This window comes from Camelus dromedarius, chromosome 12 (assembly GCF_036321535.1).
Source record: "Camelus dromedarius isolate mCamDro1 chromosome 12, mCamDro1.pat, whole genome shotgun sequence".
Classification (NCBI taxonomy): Eukaryota; Metazoa; Chordata; class Mammalia; order Artiodactyla; family Camelidae; genus Camelus; species Camelus dromedarius.
The window spans coordinates 9,522,646-9,535,550 of NC_087447.1; the positions used below are offsets into that span (position 1 = coordinate 9,522,646).

The window sequence follows — 12,905 nt, forward strand, 5'->3', positions numbered from 1 at the left end:
CCAAAGGAGTATCTGAAAAATGCATTAACCAGGGAAAAACATGTTGTTTTCCTTGGGTTTGCCTTCCCCCAGCACAACCAGCTCCCGAGCAGCCAAATGGAATTTTACCAACTACGAAACAGTACCGGTGGGCAGGGAACAAAGAAAATGAGGATTTGTCCTGAGGGAAGGGGGGAGTTGTTTCCCAGAAGTTAGATGCCAGTGCAAGTGTCAGCCTGGACCAAGAAGCAAAGACGGAGAAGGCGGGGGAGAGGGGAGGGTATAGCTCAGTGGTATAATGCATGCTTAGCATACATGAAGTGCTAGGTTCAAGTCCCAGTACCTCTGTTAGAAAATAAATAAATAGATAGATAAATATACCTAATTACTTCCTCCCTCCTTAAAAAAAAAAAATAAGACAGCATCTACCTAGCTTTAAATAAATAGATAAATAAACCTAATTACTTCCTCCCTAAAAAAAAGAGAAGGCAGCATCCATCTAGCGTCATCCCCTCCTCGGACCCCACAGCCATCTCCTGTTTTCTAGGACCCCTGGGCCCCCGCCCCTCCCCTTGGATGTCATTTCTTACTGGAGGAGTTCCCTTTTGGACAACCTCTCTGGGAAAGCGCCATGGCCAGTGGTTCCTCTCTAAACCTTGCCCTCCTGGTTGGTGGTTGAAGTGGTAGACTTCCTGACCCAGGATCTCCCACCCTCCAGAACATTCCATCAGGCTTATTATCTTTCCCTTGGCCCTTCTTGAGACACGCCCTCATGCCTGCCCCATCCGAAAATCCCTCTCCCCTTGTTCGGATGAAAGCCCAATGCTGGAAGAGCTCAGTAAAGCAGCCAGAAAATGCCCACGAACTCAGATGGTTTTGAGGGGCAGAGGGCCACTCCTCGCCCCTAGAAAGCGCTGGCAGCCCCACAGTTGCCCCGCTGTTCTCTGAGACAGCCTCACACTAAGGATGTTACACCTTGACCTCTGGCTCCAAGCTGCTGCCCACATGCCGACTCTTTGTCTGCCTGGACTGTGCCTCCAGCCTCCTCCAGACTGTCCTCGCTGCAGACACAGACTCCCTCTGGTCCTGCCACCACTTCTCCAGGCCTTGCCAGCTTCCTGCGCTTTCTCTCTCTCCACCTTTGCCTTTGGATGCCTTCTGGACTGCTTCTCCAAGGAAAGACCCCTGAATTGGACCCAAAAGCTGTGGTGGTTATTCCCTGAGCTCCAGGACGGGGAACGCAGGAGAAGACCTTCGATGGCCAGCAGGCCATATGCCGGAAGAGACTTGCCTTCTCCTCCAGCGGGCTGTGTGTCCAGGGACCTGGGGGAGGGAGCTCCTGAGACCCCTTCTGGCATCAAAGACATCTGCTGACCTTGACCCAGGGATGTCTTTATGAGGGGCTTAACCGGGTGCAGTGCCCGTTGGATTTCCAAACTTTCTAAGAATGTCCCACCTGCAGTCCCAAAGCAAGATGGCAGCAGAGCCCTCCCTCTTCTCTCAGGGACCCAGATGGTCTGGGCGAGTAGCCTCTGGCCTTGGTTCAGCCATGGAAATGGACCATGTCCCAGGGCCTGGGCTCCTCTCCCCGCAGTCTTCCCCGCTTGTTTCCGCGGGTGTCCCAGTCACACGCCATCTCGCAAGCCTCTGCCCAGCCCCTTCCCCGTTTCTCTCCCGAGACTCCTGCTTTGGCCCCAGGCAAGCTGGGTCTCAGGCCGCGGACACCTGCCCTCCATTCCCTCCCTCCCTGCCTCCACCCTACTCTGCTCTACGACTGTTGACAGTGCTGAAGTTTGGTTTCTCTTCTACAGGGCCAGTTTCTTACGCTTTTTTCTTCTCTCTCTTTGTCTCTGTCTCTGTCTCTCCTTCCCCTCCCTGCCCTGGCCCGTGGGGCCTCCTCCTCTCACCCCGGCTGGTGGGCTGCCCATCCTGGGCAGGGAAGGCCGGATGGTGGTGCTATCCTTGGTCTTAGGGCTTTCGGAACAGGATGACTTTGCCAATATCCCTGACCTGCAAAACCCAGGAACCCAGCAGAACCAGAACGCTCAGGGGGACAAGAGGTACGAGCACAGGCGAGGGCCTGCAGCGGCAGTGGCAGCGGCGGCAGAGGAGGAGGAGGCGCGGAGAGGCCGCCAGCCTCACCCGGCTGGCTGCTGGACAAGGCAGCAGTGGCGCCTTCAGCAGATGCTGGAGCAGGAGGACAGCCCCCTCCCCAGCCAGTGCCCTCACACACGCCACCCTGGTGGTGTCCCTTGGGTCTGAGGCCAGTGTGGCTATCCTGGGACCATTCTGGATCAAGCCTGCTCCCCGGGCATGCCTGCCCTCGCCCGGAGCAAGCCAGCCTTTCTGCCCCATCTTCCTGCTTGGCTCCCCTCTGCTGCCCCGTCATCTTTCATCTCTGCCCCCACCCCGACCCAGAAATCCCAGTTTCTCCGGTGGTTGGTGGGTGGGGGGGATGTTAGGGAAGGGGCGCCAGCCTGTTCTCCCTCATCCCCGCCACCTCAACCTCCCTGTTGCCTGGAGTCCTGCTGGGGTGATGGTCACACACCCCCTGCAGAGATGTGACCAGACTGCTTGGCTGATGGAAGAGGAGCCCCTGGTGGGGAGGGTCTGGGGAATGGGAGAGGCCTGGTGACCAGAAAGAACCAGAAAAGCAGCCCTTGAGCCCGAGGTACGAAGAGGAGGGAATAGGATGGAGGGGTGAGAGCAGCCAGCAGGTGCCGGCCAGGCCCCCGTCACTGGGAGCCCTGCTGCTGGCCCTCGGGAGTAGCCTGTGTGGCCATAGCATAGACCGAGCAGAGGGCTGGACAATCAACCATCCATAGCGCCGGCCATCAGGAACTCAGGGAAGCATCTTCTGATGCCCCTGTCTCAGGGAGGGAGGGGATGGGGAGAGGCTGGAGGTCCCAGGGTTCAGGTGGCATCACTAAGGTGGGGTGGTCCTGTACCTGTTCTGGCTGTCTCCTCTATCCTGGCCACACACCTGTAATCAGGGCAGGACGGCTCATCGCCTTGGTCAGGTCTACTTTTCATCAGACCGAACGCCTACAGGAGAGCATGTGGCCTGGCAGCCAGGCCGCCTTCTAGCTCTGGTTTTGTCAGAGCCTCCTTCTGCAATCTTGGGGAGGTCACAGCCCTTCTCTGGCCCTCTCCTTCCCAGTCTGTCAAATGAAGGATTGGACAGGGTGACCCCTTCCAGCTCAGACATGCAAAGCCTCTAATGAGGGAGTAGGCCCTCAGGCTGGGGCACTTGTCAGAGCCTGTCAGCTGGCCAGGGACCCTGACATTCGCTCCTTAAGAGGCTCCAGGGTGCAGGAAGAGACTGTCCCAGGCTGCTGCCGGGGGCCTGTGCGTTAGGGAAGGACAGGCCGAAAATTAGCTAGTTTGCCTGTCCCTTCGGTGGCTTCTGGAAACCAACTCTCTTGTTTTCTTCCCACCCCGGGTCCACAGTTGCATGTCTAGTGGGCCAAGCCTGAAGTCCTCAGAGAGTGGGAGGGGAGAGTGGGACCAGCTCTGGCACTCAGTGGCACAGATGGTGTCACACCCTGAGCCCAAGTCCTGGGCTGCGGGAGGAATGGAGTCTGCCACCTCCAAACCACTGGCGCCACAGGAGTCCTGCCTTCTCAGGCTGGGGGCTCAGAGATGGGCTGCAGGCAGGCCAGAGGGCAGTGGGGAGACGACGAGGGACCAGGGGCCAGAGGCTGCAGGAGTGGGGCAGGAGCCCTCCGAAAGCCTGAGAACTCAAGCCCCTGGCCGGAAAAGGTGTGAAGCGTGAGGGAGCAGATGCAGGCTGGAAACGAGATTTCACATCACCCATGTGTTAATTAACTGGCTCCATTTTCACCCACAGCCTATTTTTACCTCCTTGCCACTTAGGTCTCACTCCATATTTTAACACATTCATCCGTTCTGATCATTACATCAATTGTCCCCTGCCTTCCTGGGAAAGGTGGGTGTGGAGGTGGAGGCCCTGCGCCTGCGCCCCCAGCCAGCCTGACTTTCCAAGAGGACACATGCCGTTCCCACCTGGTCACGCCCACCCCATCCTGGAAGCTCATTTCTCACGGCTCCTGTGGTGTTTTCTGCTACAAGGGTGCTTCCTGCCCAGCACTCTCCCCATCCCCAGTCTTGGCATTGGCACCACCCACCAGGCACCGGGCACCTTAGGGCTCCACCCCTCTGGGCTCCTGGCCCCTTGGACCTTGGAATGGTGGGCTTGGGTTGGCTGTCCCGTCCTCCTCAGCTTCTGCCTCCAGACCCAGAGTCTGCCCTTTGGCCCCAGTGCCCCCTTCTCCACCCAGCCTACCCCTTGGCCAGATGTCTCCAGGGTAACAGGTTGGTGGCCCTTGGCTGTTGTTGGGAAGGACATTTCAGTCCCCAAGATCTGTTAGCAGCAGGCTTCTAGGAGGCAGGAGGGTCCTGGGAGGAGAAGTGTCCACTCCAGTTCCCAAGCAAGGTGGGAGTGCATCCAGCAAGTGACTGCCCCCAACTCCCAGGGTTCTCCATGGCCCTGAAACTCCTCCATCCAGGATTCCCCAGCCCCTGGGCCTCAGCATTGGGGCCCTAAGAACTTCAGAATGCTCCTGGGCTTGGGAGGGAGGGAAGGAGGCCAAGGCCACCCCTGGCTCCCACGCCCTGCTGTGCCCGTCACCTCCCCCATTCTGCCCTGTGCCCATGCGCACCTCATGCTGCCAGCCATCCCTTTCACCATCGCTCCTTGGGATCCAAATGGTTTCCACCATGGCCCCACCCCCACCGGAGTGGGGTGCGGGGCAGGGCGGGACCTGGCCACCCCCATCACTCTCCCTGCTCCGAAGCCACCATGTTTCTTCCGCCCCAGTGTGTGTCCCCCGCGTCCTCCTCTCTGCCTCTCCTCACGGCCGCCTCGCTCCTCCTTGTCCCCTCGTCCACCCTGCAGCCTCTTCACTCGTCTCCGACTAACCTTTCTTGGCCTCTCTCTCTCTCCTTCCCCTTCTCCTTCCTCCCATCTGCTCCTCACAGGGATGTCCCCGGGCCAGTGACGGGCCCCTCCGCCTCTCCCTCTGCCTCTGTGCTCTCGTCTCTCTGTCTCTCTCTGTCCTGTGACCTCCGATAGCTTCAGTGGCGCTGACCATCTTTTCCCAGGCTGCTTTGCAGCTGTGCTGATGCTGTGGTGTGGCCAAAATAACTCCGACTTTCTCATACCTTCAGCAGTCAATCTCGGCTCTCTCCTCCTCTCCCACTCTATTTTTAACCTGACTTTACCTCTCCAGCTATTTCAGTCTCCTCTTCCTCCCCGTGCCTGTCTGCGTGAGCATGTGTCCGCGTGTGCGTATGTGTGTGTGCGCGCGTGCTCTGCTGGGGCTGCGCCTCTGGGAGGGTGCCCCGCGTGTCCTGCGTGGGGTGGGGCATTTCCGTGTTGTCCGGGTCCTCACAGCAGGTGCACCGTGCGTCTGATGTCTGTCTCTGAAAGCACTCCCTGCTTCTGTTTCAATGTACCCCAGTTCACACACACACCTTGGCATGCCTGGGCCTCCCGGAATGTGTTTCCTCTCAGGATCTAAGTGTGCACATCGCTGTATGTGTGTCATCGTGCTGCTCTGGTTGACCTGGCCTGTTGCCCCTGCCATTCTCTTCCCTGTGGCCCCGGGTATCTGTCAGGCTTGTGTGCTCTTTGTGTGTGTGTGTGTGTGTATGTGTGTGCGTGTGTGTGCACACCCTGCTATTGGGTCCTGGTGTCTCCCCTCCAGGGCCTGGCATGTTCCATGCATGTCTGTCTGCCTGTCGTAGCCAACTGTGTGCTGGCGGCTGGTCCGTCCTGAGGGCCGTGGCGTGTGTCCAGCCTGTGTGTCCCCGAGTCTGTGGCTCTAGTACTCTCGAAGCTCTTCTGTCGTCACCTGTCCTGAGCCCCATGCTCCCCATCTCCCCGTCTCCCTCGCTGCCTGCCCCCACCTCCCCTTCTCATGGGATGTTCCAGCCTGGTCCCTGGTCCCTGGGCAGGTTTTATGTACCAGCTTCCTGCACCCCAGCTAGACGGAGACTGGGCTTAGCACCCAGCCACAAGGCCAGAGAGCCCAGCTTCCCAGGGACAGCATGGAGTCGGGGTGCAGACAGGGTCTGGAGTGAACGGTGATCTGGGGCTCCTTGGTGGCACCCCGTCTTTCTCTAACCCTGGTTGAGAGCCTTATCAAATGTGCAGTCCTCAGAGTGGGAGATTGGTGGGGATTGGGGAGCAAGGGGATGTAGATTTGCCCTACCCAACAGGTGGCTATGTAAATCTAAATTAGTATAAATCAAACAAAAGTAAAAATCCAGTTCTCAGCCGTCCTGGCCACACCTCAAATGCTCAATAGCCACGTGAACATAGAAAATTCTACTGGACAGGGCTGTGTGGATACTGGTCCTGACCTCCCCTGGTCAGTCTCCTGTCTGAAGGGCACCTGTGTTCCCGCTGAGCCTGAACAAACAGGTGGGGCCTCCGGGAGACTGGCACTCCTGGTGTGTTTGCCGAGGGTAATGACGCAGAGAGGCGACTGGGACACGCCATCTCGGGAGCCTCCCTCCCAGGCTGGGACAAGCAAGGATGGAGGGGGCCTCTGGGGAGGGAAGCGTGCTCAGAGACCACCATGGAAGCAGTGCCTGGAGGGTAGGGGATTTTCTGGTGAACAAAAGGTGTGGGTACACCAATTGAAAAAGCCCCCGCAGGGGAAGTCAAGCTGGATCACGCTGGGGCCGAGGCGAGGGGGATGGGCCCTGCTCCCGTGGATAAAAGGATAGGCCCTGCTGGCCCACTGGAGGTGGCAGCTGCGTGGGTCTCAGAAGGTCCTGCCACCATCCAGGTCCGTGGTGCCCAGCCCAGCCCACCTCTGGGCCCACGCTCATTTGGACTCCTTCTACCCCTAGGTTGCCTGCAGGTGGGAAGGCGGTGAACACAGCCCCGGTGCCGGGCCAGACGCCCCACGATGAGTCTGACCGCCGGACCGAACCACGCTCCTCTGTCTCAGACCTCGTCAACTCCCTCACCAGCGAGATGCTCATGGTTAGAAGGGTGGAGGCCCGGGGCGGGGGTGGGGTGGGTGTGGAAATGGGTGACCACGTGAGAGTCCTGCAGAGAAACGATCGTGGTGACCGAGTGAGCCCGGCCTGGGTTCTTTTCCAGCTCTCTCACCTCGATGGCCTCTCTGTGCTTCAGTTTCCCCATCTGTCAAGCAAGATTAAGATTCCCATCCTCCTCCAGTCTCTTTCTGGATGAGGCAGGGGACTAAGAAATCCTGCTATGTGACATATTTTACGATCCTAGAAGGAAAGGCTAATGGACCGAGGACTTGGGGCAGAAGGTGACCCCTCTCTTGGAGTGGCTTCCCACTGCGTGGAGGTCTGGGGTGGCACTCCCAACAGAGCAGGTCTCAAATGCCCATCCCAGGGACATCCCCCAGCTCCCTTGGCTGGGGGCCAGCTGAGGCCCAAAAAGAACAGGAGAGCAGAACCCCTCTGGTCCTAGTCCCTGTGAGGACCCCAGTCTCTCTGGTGCTGGGGTTCTCCTGTCCACACCCCGCCCTCCCCAGATCCCAGCCAGGTGGTTCTGGGGAGTTTTCACCAAGGCAGAGTTTGTGGCTTCACGTGGTGCCCCCTGGTGTCAGCAGTGAGTCACAGCCAGTTGCCCCACCTGTGCTTTCCAAAGAGCCCCTGAAGGCCCAGGGCTGACGAAGATTTCAGGCAGGAGTCAGTCAAAGGCTTGGCAGCTCAGAAGTTTTAAGAAGGCTTGGAGAGGACGTGAGGGTGGGAACCGGGTGCCTGCTATGTTCCTACTAGACACACCTTGGGACAAGTCATCTCGCCTCCCTGGTCCTTGGCCTCCGCCCCCTCCGCCCTCCTCCGCGCACCATCCCTGTCTCCCCTCTGCCTCCCACTGAGGGAAGGGGCTTGGGCTTCCTCTCAGGCCCTCGCCAGTCCTAACATCACTTGACTCCGAGTCACCTTGCCACCACCCTGGCACCACAGCTCCCACTCTCCCTGAGGCCCCTGGCGCCCCCAGGCCTCAGGCCTCTGCTGGTCAGGATTCTGGCTGGCTCTAACCATACGTGCCCACTGCTCTTTTCTAGCCCAGAGCCTCTCAAGTTGTGACAGGCACGCGAGTCACTAGGGGAGCTTGTTACAGTGCAGATTCCCAGTCAGCAGGCCTGAGATGGGCCCCAAAGTCTGTATTTCTCTTGGATGCAGATTAAGCATCAGATTTTCCCTGTTCCAGATCAGGTCTCCCTTGAGCCTCCCTACCTCTCCCCTTCTCCCTGCCCCCTAGGCCCTGCTGCCTCATCCTCCACCTCCTTCCTGTCTGTCTTCCTCCACCCGTGTAGATCAGCCCGGCCATCCTCTCTCCCTGCGGGCCATTGCCACAATCCAGCCTGCCTCCCTGCACAGCTTCTTAATTGGTTACAGCTTCCCGGTAGCCAGGTTCCCAGAAGGGCCGGCCCTTTCCCAGCCAGCTTGCCTGCCCCTTGCTGCCCCAAGGGAGGAGCCGATGGCCACAGGCAGAGGAAGGAAGTTCGAGTCCCAGCACAGCGCCCTCTCACACTCAGTGGATGCTCAGAGGTGGGCAGGCAGGATCTAACTGCCTCCCCCTAGGCCAAAGCTGGGTCACTGTCATTAATAGTGATGATGAAGATGAACAGGGCAGAAGTAAACCACTGGCTGATCTCTGGGCCCCAGAGATGGGGGTCAGGATACAGGCACCAGCAGCCGTATTACAGATGAAGGGATTGAGGGGAGGGGGTCAAAGAGGAGGCCGGGCCACACCTGCATCTGAGTTACTACCACCCTGCTTCTGCTGGAGCTGGGGCTCAGGCAACACCTCTTCTAGCCCGTGGTGGGGGTGGCTAGCCTGGTTGCCATGGTAACAGCTCCAGGAGCTGCCCCAGCTGGTTAATTAGGGCTCAGGGCTGTGGTTTCAGAAGGCTGGGAATAGGCTGAGAACCACCACCCCCTTCTGAGGTGAAGCCCACTGACCCACTAGGCCAGGTTGGGCCTTCCAGCCCAGACCACCCTGTTTGGGAACCCAGTGACCAGAGGGAACTCAGGTGGGGCTGGGGCCACCTGGGCTCCAGTTACCAGGCTCTCTACCCCAACTTGAGAAGGAAAGGGGAGGGGCAAGTTGTCCACTCTCAGTCCATGTCTGGCAGTGGCAGGGACCAGGCTACAGAGCAGGACGATGGAAGGGGTGTGGACCCACTTAACCTTGTCTGGAACCACATACCATAGGGCTGTCTCATGGTCCCATTCTACAGATGTAGAAACAGGTTCAAAGGGAGTAGGGGTTCAAAGGTAGGAGAAGAAGGAAGGAGGACCAGGAGAAAACTGGCTCTAGGGAGGGAACAGATTCTCAGCCGGCCTGGGTGGAACTTGCAGTGTTACCTGGCTCTGGCCAAGGGGCAGGGCTGGAGGCACTCTCTTCTGTGAGAAGAGCAGGGGAGGCAGCTCAGCCCCACTTCCAGCTCTAGGCGGGACCAGGGGCGTGGCTGTGAAGCCCCAGACATTGGATCTGAGTGTGTGAGGGCAGCAGGAAGGTACACATGATGTCTGGGCGCTACCTGGGGTCGAGTTCTGACCCATCACTAAATCACAGGCGACTGGAGGCAATAACAACTCTGTGTTCCAAACCAAATGGAACACGGTAGTGCCTGCCTCATCAGGATATTGTAAGGAGTAGAGGAGGGAAAACCACACAGCCCTGGGCAGGGCCAGGCCCATGGTAGTTACTATTGTTAGTGTGGTGCTTCTCACCTGGGGTAGGTGAGTCCTCTCTGGCTTGGGGGGAAGTCTCAAAATTGCCCTGGGATGTGGGGCTTCTTTGGTAGAAAGAGTGGGCTTTCAAGTCAGAGAGGGTCCACACTGCTGTGCAATCTTGAGCATGTGACTTAACCTCTCTGAGCCAGTGTCCTCAGCGAGAGAGTACTGATAACTGCCTCACCCAGTTGTTGTCAGGATTCAGTAAGAAGGTGATACAAGAGTCTTCTTCGTGGTAAGTGCACACTATATGTGTTCTTATCATCTGTATCAGTTAGTATTTCAGAACCTGGGACCACCTCTCCAGGAGGAAGGAGGGACACAGAAACATTGCCTGCAGAGGAAGGAGGGAAAGAAAATAGGTGCCAACAGTTTTGTCTTAAATGTGGTATCTTGGGTCCCACCCTGGCTCTTATCCAATCACCTGAGCAGCTTTTAGAGACAGAAATGCTTGGGCCACCTGGACTCCTGGGTCTGGGGTGGGGTCTGGGATGGGGCCTGGGATGGGGCCCAGGACAAGACCCAGGGGGCTGGAGGATGGGCAGTATGCTAAAACCTACCCAGTTGTTCCCAGCGAGCAGCCATAGCTGAGAACACTTGACTAGGAGACCCTCCCCTCAACTACTTCCTATTTTTCTCAACATCATCCTGGGAATGGGACACCCATGCCACCCGCCACATGTCTGTCGGTTGCTGGGTCGGCCCAAATGCCACTCCCAGGGAAGGGGGACCGACTGCAGGTGTAGCCCTCCCTTCCAGTGGACCTCAGCCCTGGTGCCTGCAGGGCCCACTGTGAAATACACCAACCCCAAAACCTAGGCTACAAAACAGTTGAGGGAGATGATTTTCATCTCAAAAGGCTTTACCACAATATTTCTTTGACTCTCTGGGGTTCTGAGAATGATGTGATTTACAAAATGAGAGAGGCCAATTTTTCAGAAGCAGTATCTGTATAAGGCAGGGACACTGAAAGTACAGATTCCCAGGCCCTCTCCCAAGGGGGCCTGATTTGAGGGGGCTAGGGTGGGCCTAGGTGGCAGAATTATTTAGTAAGAGCCTCAGATGCCAGTACTGAGGAGGGCCGGGGACCTAGAGTGCACCTGGGGAGCTGATCTGGGGGTAGGGGAGTGGAGGCAGACCTGGGGCTTCAAGAAGAGGCTGGCAAGTGGGGCACACACTGCTCTGGGGTTCAGGAGGCGGGGGCTGGCCCCGCTCTGCCCCTCCCTCCCTATGTGACCCTGGTCAAGGCACCTGCCCCTGCCTCAGCATCCTGTCCCAGAGGTGAACGTGGGATGTGCCACCACCAGCCTTACTTTGTGACCAGAGGGAGAAGGCAGCTCTCTGTAGCTGGCCTGGCCTTGGGCACCAGGAGGCCTCCCAGCCATGCTGGGCTGCAGAGGAGCATCCCCAACCATGCCTGCTTCTCCCCCGCCCCCAGCTCTCCCCAGGCTCTGAGGAGGACGAGGCCCACGAGGGCTGCAGCCGAGAGAACCTGGGCCGGATCCAGTTCAGCGTCGGCTACAACTTCCAGGAGTCCACGCTCACCGTGAAGATCATGAAGGCCCAGGAGCTGCCGGCCAAGGACTTCAGCGGCACCAGCGACCCCTTTGTCAAGATCTACCTGCTGCCAGACAAGAAGCACAAGCTGGAGACCAAGGTGAAACGGAAGAACCTGAACCCCCACTGGAACGAGACCTTCCTCTTTGAAGGTGAGGCTGTGCCGCCCCTGCCCTCAGGGCCCCTCTTCCCCTCAGCCCAATACACACACACACACACACACACACACACACACGTGACCGCACACATGCACATGTACAGAGGCACACCCACACCCACACAGGCGAGTGTCTCAGCCCAGTTAACCTGATGCATTTTGGGTCCAGCTGGGATGAGGCTACAGGGCTGAGTGGAGCCAGCATCACAGTCGGAGGCCAAGGAAGAAAGCTGGGCCACTGCCCAGACACAGGACTCAAACTCCGGCGTGCAGGACGAGGTGGGGCACCTGCAGTGCCCACAGTGTAGTGGGTAAGAGCCCAGGCAATGGGCCAGACTGCCTGAGTTTGAATATCAGCTCTGCCACTTACTAGCTGTGTGACCTGGGGCAAGTTCCTGAACCTCTCTGTGCCGTGGTTTCCTCCTCTGTAAAATAAAGATAATAATAGTGAGGATTAAACAAATCAGTGAATTGTAAACACTTTATACACGCTTGTCAAACACACTCCATCTGCCCCCATTCTCTGACCCCCTCTCCCAACACGGGCCAAGCCAGTCCAGAAGCACAGGAACAGAAGCTCTGAACCACACCCCAGGGTCCTAGAGGCCACTGAGGCAAATATCCTTCCTCTCTCCTGAGGACCCATCTTTATCCATTATCTCTGAGGATTCAAGGTAACCAGGAAACTGGGTGTGTGATCAGGGAGTGATTTCTGTCCCAGGTCCTTTGGGTACCTGGACCCCACTTAGAGGAGTCATGACACTTTCAACTAGTAAGAATAAATCACTACAACACCAACTCCCTGGTGCCCTGACTGGCTACAACCCAAAGTGTGTGCCCCAGGGATTCAGGAATCTGCCCCATCTGGTGTCCCAGCCACTTGATAGCCCACTCCTTCTATAGGGTGACAGCCAGCTCACCCACTAAATAAATTTTTGAGATTGAACTAATGGGTGCTTGTGGGTTTCTCCCTTCCCCAGTTCCGCATGGGAGCCAGTTTAGAGATGGCACAACCAGTGAGAGACTTTGGCTACCTGCAGGTGTATGTAGCCAGCTGGTGGGGTGAAGTTCATGGGCAGAGCCCCAGTCCACTGTCCCTTCTGCAAACATTTACCCAGCAGCAACTACAGGCTAGGCACTGTTTTGGGAACTGAGGGCACAGAAGATGAGGGCATTATGACCCTCAAGGTATTCCTTGGATGACACAGATGTGTAGATAATTAAACCACACAGTGCATGACAGATACTGCAAGAACCCAGTATAAAATCCCCTTGGTGGTGCTGAAAACATTTCCCAGAAAAGGGGCCATTCAAAATGGGTTCTGATAGATGAATAGGAGTCTTCCAGGTAGGAGAATGCCTCCTCTGGTGTTGAAAAGAGCTGACTCAGGTTCAGGGACATCTTGGAGCCTTCAGCATTTTCAGAACACTTATCCTCATGCATTTCACCTAA

The 12,905-nt window shown here is 57.5% G+C and overlaps 1 protein-coding gene across 9 annotated transcripts in view; it reads left to right on the forward strand.

Annotated features, from left to right (window-relative positions):
- The window catches only part of SYT7 (synaptotagmin 7), a 58,876-nt gene that overhangs the window by 39,278 nt on the left and 6,693 nt on the right, over window positions 1-12,905 (forward strand). For 5 of the 9 annotated variants that reach the window (XM_064492273.1, XM_031459489.2, XM_064492274.1 and 2 more), the window contains 2 exons: window positions 6,862-6,997; window positions 11,177-11,447. In XM_064492273.1, the coding sequence (XP_064348343.1) occupies window positions 6,862-6,997; window positions 11,177-11,447 (407 nt within the window). Of the gene's footprint in view, window positions 1-1,916; window positions 2,040-6,861; window positions 6,998-11,176; window positions 11,448-12,905 lie in introns of all 9 variants that reach the window. The other 4 variants (XM_064492270.1, XM_031459486.2, XM_064492271.1 and 1 more) reach the window with 1 other exon arrangement.